Source organism: Solea senegalensis, unplaced genomic scaffold (genome assembly GCF_019176455.1).
Source record: "Solea senegalensis isolate Sse05_10M unplaced genomic scaffold, IFAPA_SoseM_1 scf7180000015575, whole genome shotgun sequence".
Lineage (NCBI taxonomy): Eukaryota > Metazoa > Chordata > Actinopteri > Pleuronectiformes > Soleidae > Solea > Solea senegalensis.
In genome coordinates this window covers 16382-29203 of record NW_025321367.1, presented here as the reverse complement: position 1 = coordinate 29203, position 12822 = coordinate 16382, and the positions used below count along the sequence as shown (strand labels likewise).

General features: G+C 39.8%; 1 protein-coding gene across 1 annotated transcript; it reads left to right on the top strand.

Moving 5' to 3' along the window:
- The first annotated feature begins 839 nt into the window (after positions 1 to 839).
- LOC122762352 (BCL2/adenovirus E1B 19 kDa protein-interacting protein 3-like) lies at positions 840 to 11550 on the top strand. The gene is made up of 6 exons (XM_044017544.1): positions 840 to 1137; positions 6210 to 6441; positions 7698 to 7776; positions 8197 to 8300; positions 8614 to 8763; positions 9611 to 11550. The coding sequence occupies exons 1-6, from the start codon at positions 1071 to 1073 to the stop codon at positions 9657 to 9659; spliced, it is 681 nt and encodes a 226-aa protein (XP_043873479.1). The 5' UTR covers positions 840 to 1070; the 3' UTR covers positions 9660 to 11550.
- Positions 11551 to 12822: the final 1272 nt, after the last annotated feature.

Genomic DNA, 12822 nt, shown 5'->3' with positions numbered 1-12822 from the left:
TGAATGCTTTGATGTTTCCACACTGAAGTTGTGAATAGAACCAGAAAGTCATAGAACATTAGCACCTAAGTACCTTAGTATTAAATGCACAGGAAATCTAATAGGACTGAATAATGTCCTAATCGAGTCCAACATTCTGAGGTTTGAGTTCAGCTTCTGTTAATGTAAGTGGAATTAGAAGATGAAAATGTGTTTTGACATTCATTTTAATAATTGCAGAAACTGTTTAATATTTATGAAATTATGAAATATTTCAATTGAAAAAAATATGTGTAATATTGTCTTGGTTGACCTGAACATTTTGAAGGTTGAATCAAGTGTCTAAATTGAAGTATGTGGAAAAAGTTAACAATGCAAAAACATAGAACAACATAAAAGTTATGGTTATGTAATAAAGAAGAAAATCATTAGTTAAAGGCTGAAAAAGTGAGTCTTAAACACACTGTATAAAAAAAACTGTTTAAAATGTCTTTTGTGTCTACAATGGTATATTTTTTAATAGAAAAAACAAACAAATATCAATTAAATATAGGAAACGTTTAAACTAAAAAGTAAACTTAATGAAATAAGTTTAATTGCATAAAAATGTGCAATTATGTCTTTAACATAACAATAGCAAAAACGTACTCGGTTAAATGATTAGTTGATTTGTAGTTGTTCGTGTTTCATCTCCTGTGTTTTGAAGATTCTTGTGTACCTAATAAAATGGCCGCTCAGTAAGCGTACGTGTCTGTCAGGCAGGTGTTGTTATGTCATTTGACTCCTCCCTCCTTCTGCCCTTATCAGGCGAGCGCTGTGACGTCATCGCGCAGCTCCGACGTCTCGTGGCTGCATCAACGCTTTTTTCTTCAGACGAAAACAAACAGCCAACGGAGCTGTTAGCGTAGCCTAGCTTAGCTGTTAGCCGCGCAGCGAAGGCGGACTCTGTGACTTCGTAACGCTCGCGCGTCTGAATGTGCGCAGATATAACGACTCAACGCGTTTTCTAGTCTTAGACTTTAACCGTTTATGTAACAACCATCTTCCTCCTCCCCTGCTCAACGCTCACTGCTCAGCAGACACACAGCACCATGTCCGACGCCGCTAACGCTGCTAACGCTGCTAGCGCTGCTACCAGCGGAGACTCCGGACTCAACGGTGAGTTCAACTCCTCTTTTATTTCCTGTCAGTGTGAAACATGTGTCTGTGAACGATGCCGAAGCTTAAATGTTCATTTATTTCTGGGTTTTAATCATTTCAAACAGTCAATTTTTAGCGTTTGTTTGTGTGTGTGTGTGTGTGTTTCTCCCCATCTGTGTTTATTGACATTGGCGTCGGGTTGACTGACAGGCGGGTGAGCCAATCAGCGCTGTACGCGGAGGCTTGTAGGCGGGGCTAAGGGTCGTCAACAAAGCGAGATGAAGAAGAAGTCAGAATTGGCAGAAAAGAAAACGGGCTAATTGTTTTAACATTCAACGGCGAAATGTGACTACATTAAATATAGATATGTATATATATATATATATATATATATATGTGTGTGTATATGTATATATATATATATATATATATATATATATATATATATATATATATATACATATATACATATACTACCACACTACCAACATTATTTTGACGGTCTAACATGTATGAAATCTACATTCGAATAGGCTGAATGAAAGTTCGAGTTAGGGCAGAATTTATTATCAGCACAGTATCAGTATAGGACTAATGACGACAACAGTTGGCTGAATAAGCTGCCACCCCCTTGACTAATATGCTGGAGTTGTTATGTTTTTATGTTCACTCAATGTAGAAAATGTATATGTACTACATCTGTGAAAAATCTGTCTATTTTACTACAGAAGAGACTAAATGATGTCTGGGCTTGGGTGCAGAAAAACATGTGTAGATCTGTATTAGTTGTCAAGCCAAGTGCTCCAGATATAACAGATATTGACATAAAGTGCAGTTTTGTCGTTCTTTTTAAGAACAAACATTTAACATGTAACACTTAGCTGGTACACATAAATGGAAAAAACTAAAGTAAAGAAAAGCTCTGCTTTTCCCAGGAGATAAAATCCACTTCAATTAATCTGTCAATCATGTTGTGGATTAATAGAAAATGATGACGTTCTCAAAAGTCTTTTATTTTTTTATATGTTTATTTCGGTCTTGTTTTGTTTATAAACTAAAATGATTGAGTTATAAAGATTTCTTTGTTATATGGAGCAGATCATATCCCAAACACACATATCTTAAGTTTACTTATCCATTCAGCTTTTATGTATATCTATTTTTATTTTTATATTCTATTAAGTGATTACTGGAATTCATGTTAAAGTCTATACTTACATGGATGACACAGTGAGTTAGTGTTGGTGACAGTATAATTCCATGTGTGTGTGGACATGAATGACAAGAGAGAAGCTCTGCTTTCATAGAGAAGTAAACAAAGGCGTGTTTATAACACTGCTGCGCTGACTCTGCTCTGCTCACATAGCTGCTCTGGTTTAACTTTACCACACTATGGGGGGGGCATGACTTAGCATGCTATTTAAAGCCACGGTGACAAGAGGACAGACGTTTGGGACGTGCTCAGAGTGGGCAGAGTTAGAATGTGATCAGAGCAGCAGTCCAACACGATTTAAGACAGAGACTTTAAAACCAGTTACATAGACATTTATCTACAGATAAATACTACAGACCTGCTCTGTGAACTTCGGGTTTAAACCTGGTTTTTCAGCCGTTTAGCCTGTTTTCCTCAGGCTCATCACCACGGTAACATACGCTGCAAACTCCTCCTGAGCAGGTTCAGATCAAAACAGCTGTAGGAGAAACATGGAGATAAAACATAAACCCTAAAATACATCTGAAAGTTGACTGTAGCTGCAAAGCTCAAACATGTTGGTCAGTGTTTGTCAAACATGGAAATGATGATGTCCTCAAATGTCTTGTTTTTGTCCACAAACCAAACTATTTCACTTTTAATCATTTTTTTCTTATATGGAGTAAAGAAAAGAACACTTAAACCAATTCATAGACTACCAAAATATTTGATCGTTACTTTAGAGTCGATTAATCGCTGCAGCCTTGTACAAAATCTTATTCCAAGGCTAGAAAACAAGTGTTTCACCTGTAGTTTCAGTTTCTGCCTATAATCCTCCTAAATGTTACTCATTGGCCCTTTAACACTGGTTAACTGCCCAACTACTGACCCAATAAGATTACTAGAGATACAAAGAAATACTGTCAATCCTCAACTGTGTTGAAATTGAAATTTCGAGGAACCAGTTCATTTATTGTCATCTACTTGATTTTATGGAAATTCTCCTTTTAATGTGTGAACTTGTTTTTTTTAACCCTACATCGCCAATGATGTCAGCAACGAAGTCAGCAATGCCTCTGCGATCCTCGCAGGGGCAGCACGATGCAGAGCGGGCCATGTCTGTCTTCATTATATTAATAACAATAATAATAATAGTACATTTATAGTCTAAAAAATCCCAAAGTGCTATTATTTATATAGCATATATATATATATGTATATTATATATTATTCATGGCCCTGTCCATGTTGTTGATCACTCTTGTACAGGTCAGATAGGAAGAGGCCAGTGTTAACTGGTCCAGTTGATAACCAGACTCATGATTACTGGTCAACCAGAAGGAGCAGTGTGACGCCCAGTGAATCCAGATACCGAGCAGCAGACTTCACTTTCACTTCACTTTGACTGATAAACACATGACAAGTGTCCGGTTGTTGAGAGAGAAACTAAACTTCATAAAGTTTCCAGTTCTCAGCAGGTTGTTGTTGTTCCACATTAACGCAAACTGTCAGACCGGCGTCGGAGCTGGATTAACGTTAACTGGACACATATTTTCTTCATCGGTTTATTAATCTGAGTGTTTTCTTAATAACTCAAACCAGTTTGTGTGATTTTCCAGCTTCTTAATGTGAATATGTTCTGCTTTCTTTGCTCCATACAACAAACTGAATGGTTTTGGTTTGATTTGAGAACATCATCATTTCCAGGTTTGACAAACACTGATGAATATTCTGTGATATTTTACAGACCAAACGACTAATCGTTTAACTGAGAAAATAAATGAATCGAACATGAAAATAATGAATTAGTTGCAGACCTGTGTTTTACTACGCAAATGACTAAGACCCACATCCTCGGTGTCCTGTGAAGGCCACCGTAGTTGACTGACATGCGTGGGAGTGTGTGTTTTTATTACACTCTGCTGTTTGACTGATTCTCACACTGTGGACTGTTGACTGTTGACAGTGCTCATGTATAAATCAGCGTGTGGATGTAGAGACGAGTTCATGGTGGATGTTACTACCAAGTGTAAACGAGGTCAGGTGTCACACCGTGTCTGTAAACCCAGCCACTGCTGTCAGTGTCCAGAAGTATCAGCGCCATGGTAACAGGCTTTTATTCCACACAGAGCACAGACAGTGGTCAGCAGCTTGGCTCACAGTCTGCAGTGTAATCCACTGGATGGGAGCGAGTCCTGACTGAAGCTTGTGAAGTGCACTTCCTCTGAATGTACACGCTCGGTGAGGTCAGAAGGAGAAAGTGTTACAGTGACACTTGTTCTCCTTCACTTTTAGGAGCTTGTGCTTTTTAGATTTGTGACGCGCTGAGTCTCCTCAGCTGCTCCTGTACAAACAGAGAGGCACGTATCATAGTCACGGGTCATGAGAAGCAAAGTGTTGTCACATGTCACAGCAGGAGCAGTTCACATGGATGATGACAGTACATCCATTCAGGAGTGTTCTGTTTACTGGATCACTGAATCCTTCACGTCAGTGTGTCTTTGTATAACATTCATTATCTCCAGGCATCAAGACACTTCTGCTGCAATAAAGCAGCAGAATTGATTGGTTATTGATCAGTTGTGGGATGAACTGATACGATACTGGACAAAATCCCTGGGTCAGAGTAGATTATATTCATCATCGATTCATCTGTCGATTATTTTCTCGATTAATCGCTTGGTCCATAGTTTCATAAAACCTTAAAAAATGTTGATTGGTGTTTTTCAAACCTGGAAAGGATTCAGTTTTAATGATTTCTTTGTTCTCCAGAGCAAAGAAATGAAGAAAATACTGACATTTAAAATAGTTGTCCAATAATTTAGTAATCAATTAATAATCGATTGTGTGTCGGAAACATAAAATCTGATGTGATCAGTAAACCTTTCATTTTTCCTTCATAAACTTTAGTAGAACAGACCAGAATATTAGCACTAACCAGTCCCATCATCATCATCATCATCATCAGCTCATCTCAAACATGACTGTTTCTCAGATTGTTCAGTGTTTTAAATGTGAATTTGTTACATGACATGACATGACATGACATGACATGACATGACATGACATGACATTACATGTCATGACATTACATGTCATTTAGCAGACGCTTTTATCCAAAGCGACTTACAAAAGTGCATTTAAACATTAGGGTACAAATAAGAGCTAGAAGTAAATAAGAGCTTCAAGTAAACCAAACTATGAAGTGCTAGTCATAAGTGCGATGTGTTTTTTTTTTGTTTGTTTTTGTTGTCGTCGTCGTCTTAGTCGAGGTAGAGTCAGAAGAAATGTGTTTTTAGTCGGCGGCGGAAGATGTGGAGGCTTTCAGCTGTCCGGATGTCGATGGGGAGATCGTTCCACCATTTGGGAGCGAGGACAGTGAACAGTCTGGAGTTCTGCGAACGCCTCTGCGATCCTCTCAGTGAGGGAGCAGCGAGCCGGTTTGCCGATGTAGAGCGGAGTGGGCGGGCTGGGGTGTAGGTTTTGATCATGTCCTGGATGTAGGCTGGACCGGATCCGTTTGTAGCATGGAACGCAAGCACTAGAGTCTTGAAGCGCATGCGAGCAGCTACAGGAAGCCAGTGAAGGGAGCGGAGTTTGTTCTAGTTCCATAAAAAACAAAGAAATCCTTCAAAATGATTGACAGTGTTCTTTGTTCACTGTTATCATGACTTCACTCTGGCTCCGTGACACATGCTGACATGTTAACAGATAATCTAATCTAAGTGGATTAACCTTCACACACTCCAGCTGTTTGACATCAGTTCACATGGAGTGTTTCTGTGTAAAGAGGTTTTTTAAGGACATTTGGAGTTTGTGGACAGAGCGTCTGTGATGGACTGCACCCACGGAGCAGCAGAAGAACAATGAAGCTCATTGGTCTCGTTCTTCTTCACAGGATCCTGGGTGGAGCTGGAGATGAACAGAGGTGGACCAGGCTCGGTCCACTCGTCCACCACAGGAGGACCGGGCTCGGGTCTGCTGCCCCTGCCTCAAGTGGAGGAAGAGGAGGCCATGGTGGGTGGGCTCGAGCACGTCCCGTCCTCGTCCTCCATCCACAACGGAGACATGGAGAAGATCCTGTTGGACGCCCAGCACGAGTCGAGCCGCAGCAACTCGTCCTGCGACAGGTGAACTCAGCTCCAGGTTTACATTCTGACCTCTACTGCCCCCTCTGGTCAAACCAAAGCCACTGGACTGTAGCAGCTTTAGTTTTGTTTTTATGGATGGAATCACTTTAATTTAGATTTAGATAAGTTCAAACTCTTGTTTAAGTTAATATTTATCAGATTGCACATTCATTCAGGACGTAGAACAGCCGACAGGAGGTGCCGTCTCTCCTCTAACTGACGAGCAGAGGTCAGGTTCTACCTGAGATTATTTGATTTTAGTAGCAAAATATCTGAGCTGTAAAAGCAGCTCATAGTTGGACTGTTTTAAAACACATTAGAGATGGAGACACATGATTTCCTCCTCATGTAGACGAAGCTCAAAAAGAAAAGTCATGAGGTTTTGGGTTCATACTCGGGTCCAATGGAATCCCTGAGTTTATGTTTCTGTCTCAGTGTGACACAGAGTCAGCGTCATAAATAAGAAAACGACTTAGTATCGCATGGAGTTTCAATCACAGGTCACATGATGTTTATGTCTCACTGCTCACAAACAAACAAACAAACAAACTTTAGATGTGTTGTGTTTTAAAGTTTAATCACTTATACTATTCTTTTGGTTTTGTTGACGTTCTGCTGTCCTCTGTCTCCTCTGCGTCACTCTTTATCTTTTCACAACAACAAAATCAGTAGAAAGCAATAAAAGCCGCGTCATGTGACCGCGTGTTTGTAGGTCAGTCAGCTGTTCATGAGTCACCTGAGCGTGTTTTCGTCAACAAACTGCTCCTCACATGACATCACAGAGGTCAGAGGTCAGCACCACTGCACCGTTCATGATCTGTTATTATCAAACACAAATGGAGGAAAGTCATTGTTGTGTGATCGTGTTGAATCTTCTTTAACTCGTGATGACGCCGTGGTTTATTGGATGAAATCTGAAGTCAAATGAAGTGGAAGTGAACGTGTGAGTCGCGGTGATGAAGGACGTGGGAGGAGTTCACAGCCTCTGAAACATGATGTGGAAACAGTGAAGTGGTCTGTGAACGCTCTGTGTTTGCTATCCCAACACCTCAGTGTGCTTTGCTTTCACACTGTTTTTTTTAGACCTGTTGCTATGGAAACCTGTGGTTTAATGTCCCTCTTGCAGAGATTTGCAGTTAAACTAATTAATGCTGAGGCTTCTCTGTTCCACCATCTGTCTCTCTGTGAGTAGAGTGTGTGTGTGTGTGTGTGGGTTATTTAAAATAAAGTTTTTCTTCTTCTTTGTCCGCCCGCAGTCCTCCACGGCCTCACAGTCCTCAGGACGAAGGACAGATCATCTTTGACGTGGACGTGAGCAGCAGAAGAGACAGCCAAGTAAATGCTCTCCTCCATCTGTTGCCATGGCAACCATCACTTCTGGTGCTTAAGTGGTGTGTGTGTGTGCTCGTGCGCACACCTAAATGACAGCTGCTGTCTGCCCGTTTGTTTCCATGGCGATGGCTGTAAAACACACACACACACACACACACATTTAAGGCTGCAGTGAAGGATTGTTGTGATTAATGATTCATCTACAGATTATTCTCTTGTTGATGTTTCCTAAATGTCTTTGTAGTCGAAGAGCAAAGAAACCAGAAAATATTCACATTTTAAACCTTACACTGATCAGTAGCAATTAATTGAGTTAATTGATTATTTGTTGCTGTCTCATTTGTCCTGAAAACAGAAAACAGTGATAATAGACAGATGTGTGTGTGTGTGTGTGTGTGTGTGTGTGTGTGTGTGTGTCTTTAGTCAGAAGAGGACGTCTTGGACAAGGAGAGGGACATGGACATCCTGATGAAGGACGCAGACTGGGTGGCTGATTGGTCCAGTCGACCGGAAAACATTCCCCCCAAGTAAGTCCCGGTTGGGTAAACATCAGCGTGTGCTCAGTCAGTCATTGTGGTCATAAAGTTGGACCTGTTACACAAACAGCAGCAGCAGTAGTAGTAACAGCAGCAGCACCCTGTCACATAAACGCTGCTGTCACAAAAACCCTTTTTCTCTTTCATGTAAAAACAGTTGGTTCATGGGTCACAGATCAAAGGTCACATATCAAAGGTCACAGATCAGCGGTCAAAGGTCATGGGTCACGGGTCAGGTTCTCGTCTCGTGTTGTTGCTCAGTGTTGACAGACAGACAGGTAACTCAAATGTCTGATTCCTGCAGGGAGTTTCACTTCAGACACCCTCGGCGCTCTGTGACGCTCAGCATGAGGAAGACGGGCGCCATGAAGAAAGGAGGCATCTTCTCTGCAGAGTTCCTCAAAGTCTTCATCCCCTCACTGCTGCTATCACACATCCTGGCTCTGGGACTGGGGTAAGACACCAGACGTTCACTGTCTTCTGGACACAGCTCTATGGACACATGATGTCTTATGTACATCATATGTATATATATATGTATGTATATATGTATGTGTATATATATATGTATATATATATGTGTATATATGTGTATATATGTGTATATATATGTGTATATATGTGTATATATATGTATGTATATATATATGTGTATATATGTATATATGTGTATATATGTATATATATGTATGTATATATATATATGTATATATATGTATATATACATATATGTATATATATGTATATATACATATATGTATATATATATACATATATGTATGTATATATATATATATGTATATACGTATATACATATAGGTATGTATGTATATATATGTGTACATATATATATATATGTATGTATTCTAAAAGCATATATATATATATATATATATGTATGTATGTATATGTGTACATATATATATCTATATATATATATATCAATATATATATATATATATATATATATATATATATATATATATATGTATATACACATACATGTATACATATATATATATATATATATATATATATATATATATATATATATATATATATATATGTATGTATGTATATGTGTACATATATGAGAATATTAGCCTGATTTCAGCCCAGTGTTGACACATGATCACAGAATAAGTCAAGTTTTAAATCCTCGCTCTCTCTCTCTATGATTATTATTGTCATGACGACACTTTCCTGGTGTTTTATGAGACGTTTGATAAAGAAGTCGCTCTGAGGCTCCTCCTGGAAAACCGTGTGTGTGTGCGTGTGCGTGTGAACGTGTGTGTTCTCAGAGTCTACATTGGAAAGAGGTTGACCACGCCCACAGCCAGTTCTTTCTGAACAGAAGTGCCTCAGACGTCGCCCCCGTGTGTTTGGAGGAAGCGTTTGCTGTCGTGACCAGAGAGCGAGCGTCCACGAGTCTCTCCTCCCTCTGCCCCGCCCACCCGCCTGCCTGACCCCGCCTCCCTCTCGCCACCGTCCCTGAGATATGACATGTTCTCAGGAGACGCGCGTCCGTCTCCTCCCTCCCTCCTTCCCTCTCTGACAGTGATTCCTCTCTCCTCGCCTCCTTCTCTCCTTTCTCGTTTCTAAAAGCTTTTCACTGAGTTGATGAGGTCATATTTCATTTTCCACAGCGATTGTGTTTAAATGTTTATAAACAGGTGGGTTTGTAGGGAGTGTCCACACACACACGCGCGCACACACACACACACACACACACACAGATTGTGCCACGAGTCCAAACTGAAAATCTCGTCCTGCCTTTATTTTGTAGAGATCGTCTTCTTCAGGTAGTTTTGCCTTTTTCTTTCTGTCTTTTTTAAACGTTTGTCACTGAGTGTTGGTGTCGTGAGGAGTGACCACAGCGGCCATTATCATTATCTCATTATATCATCAGTGGTGGTTATTCCACAGAACACACACACACTGATTTAGTTCTTCTCTGATTTTAAATTCTGATTCTGATTCTGATTTAGATTCTGAAGCCAAAGTGATAGGAAGCAGAGCGACGCTGTCGCTCACACTCTAACAGTATTCTGCGTGTCCATGCCCTTCAAAGTAAAGCGTCCTCTGTCTGAAACCCACCGCCCTTCTCTTCATGAATCCACTCGATCAGTGTTTGTCAAAGGTCTGAAAAATGATTTCTTTGCAGGAAATCTTCACGTTGACTCTGAACATGATTATTCTGCTGATTTAAAGACGTTTAAAAACAAATCATCACATTGGCCAAAATTTCAGAATAAAAGTGACTAAGTTGACACACACACACACACGTTACCTGTGGGCTGATGATCACTGCTGATTTAGATTATGATTTGATTTCAATTCACCAGAAGCTGCAAATGATATAAACTTTGATTTTCTGGTGAATCATTCAAACATAAGAAGTTTTCGTCATTTGACTGACAGTGTAACGCTACAGCCTCGAGTTGCCGTCAGACATTTCAGTGTAATGAACACGTTGTCCAGCAGAGGGCGCTGTGAGCGCGGTGTCCTGCAAAAAAACTGTGTGTGGGTGAACAAAATCTGCTGACTCGCACGTTAGCTTAGCTGTTAGCATCACAGCGCACAGTCACGCAAGACTTCAGCGGCGATGTCTCAAGTCTCGTGAGATTTGTGCACCGGAAACGGGAAGTGGTGTAACTGAAACGATCGATGCGAGGACGTTATGAGTCGATATCTGAGCGTTTAGTTACAAATCCATATGAACTGGAAAAGCAACATTTGTTTTAAGCCCAGCCCTGGTTACCTGGTTACCTGGTTACCTGGTGGTTGTTATGAGTTTGACTCACAGTGAGGTAAAGTCACAGTGATGATGTCGGACATGGGCGTGACTATGGATTATTCTGGATTTGCAGTTTTGTGCAGACGCTTCAGAAACGCTGTGTAAATGTGATCAGTTTCCTTCCTGTGATCCACGAACACGGGGATAAAGAAATGGGACGCGGCCTTGGTCGCTTACATTTTACAGTTTTTGTGCGACTCACTTGTTTGCGTTTGTTTGTTAGTTTTATGAAGATGGTGGAAGCACAGACGAGAGTCATGTTAGTAAGAAGTGTAAAATAATAATGATAATGATAATAAAAAATGTTGATGGAGGAGCATGACGTGAAAGGAACTGAAGGTGTTGAAAGAACGATGCTTTTGCTTTGATTTTCTTTTTTTCTCCCTTCATTCTGATAAAAACTGATTAAAAAACCTTTTTGTCATTAAACATAACCTGAAGATATTCTCAGACTTTCTGTTTGTTACTCTAACATCTGATGATTTAGTTTATTATAGATATATCCCATAATTCACATAATAATGTTGACTGTAAGTGATGTGGTAGCAGCTCTGTAGCGCCCCCCTGTGGACAGTTTTACCTGAACATCATCACTCACTCACTCACTCACAGTTAAACACTTAAGCAGAAACATGTCTACTGACCCTTAATTATCCCTTAAAATAACAAAAGCTCTTAAATCTCCTCACACACAGTAAAGTAGATTTAGTCTTTGTGAAGAATTTAACAAATGTGTGCTCAGTGTGTTTTTGACCACGTTCATGTTTTCATCTGCTTTAATAATCCTCATTCTTTTTTACCAGAAACATCGTGATCACATGATCTGGGACTTTTTCAAGGTCCGGCATTTTTGATCAAAGCGTCCTGAAAAAATGTCTTAAAACAGGGACGTCAAACTCAACAATCTGTCTGTCTGTCTGTATATATATGTATATATACATATATATACAGACACATACAGACACATATATATATATACGTATGAAACCAAAGCTTCAGGTCATGTCTTTGTCTCACACAGGAAACACTGCCCTCCAGTGGCAGACATCTACAGTGCCGCTCACTCTGACGTCATCATTTTAAAGGATGTCCATGTAATTTTTAATCAAAATTTTAAAGAAAGTTTTACTTTGTTCGTCTTGTAAAGAAATTACAATCAAATACAAAATGAATTGATCTTTTTAAACTACATGACTCCTCCTCTTCCTCCTCCCTTCACTGAACCTCAGAACACCTGTTCCCAGCCAATCCAGACACAGTGACACACGGTTGCTCCTCCCACTGCAGCTGATGGTGTTACCATGGGTTACAGGGTGGTGGCCAGCTCAGTCTGTGTGTCTGCTTCTTCATCATCATCATCACTGTGTTTCACTGCAGCACATTTCACACACACACACAGATTCACTCTGTTCACCCTGTCACTCAACACAAGTCCAATTCGAATCATAACATTTTCTGTTAGAGTCAAACTCTGCTCACGCTGAACATCAGATTTATTATGAACGTGTGAGTCAGTGAAAGAAGAAAAAGAACAAACAGGAGATTCTTTAGTTCATTTGTTTATAAGTTAAAAACAAGTGATTTTGTTTGAAATTGTGTTAAATGTAAAATTGACTTATTGTCTGCTAACAGCTAAGAGGTGCAGGCTAACACTAACATGCTAACAACAAGAACAACAGTGTTTTGTGAATTTCCCAGTTTAGCATCATAGCATGC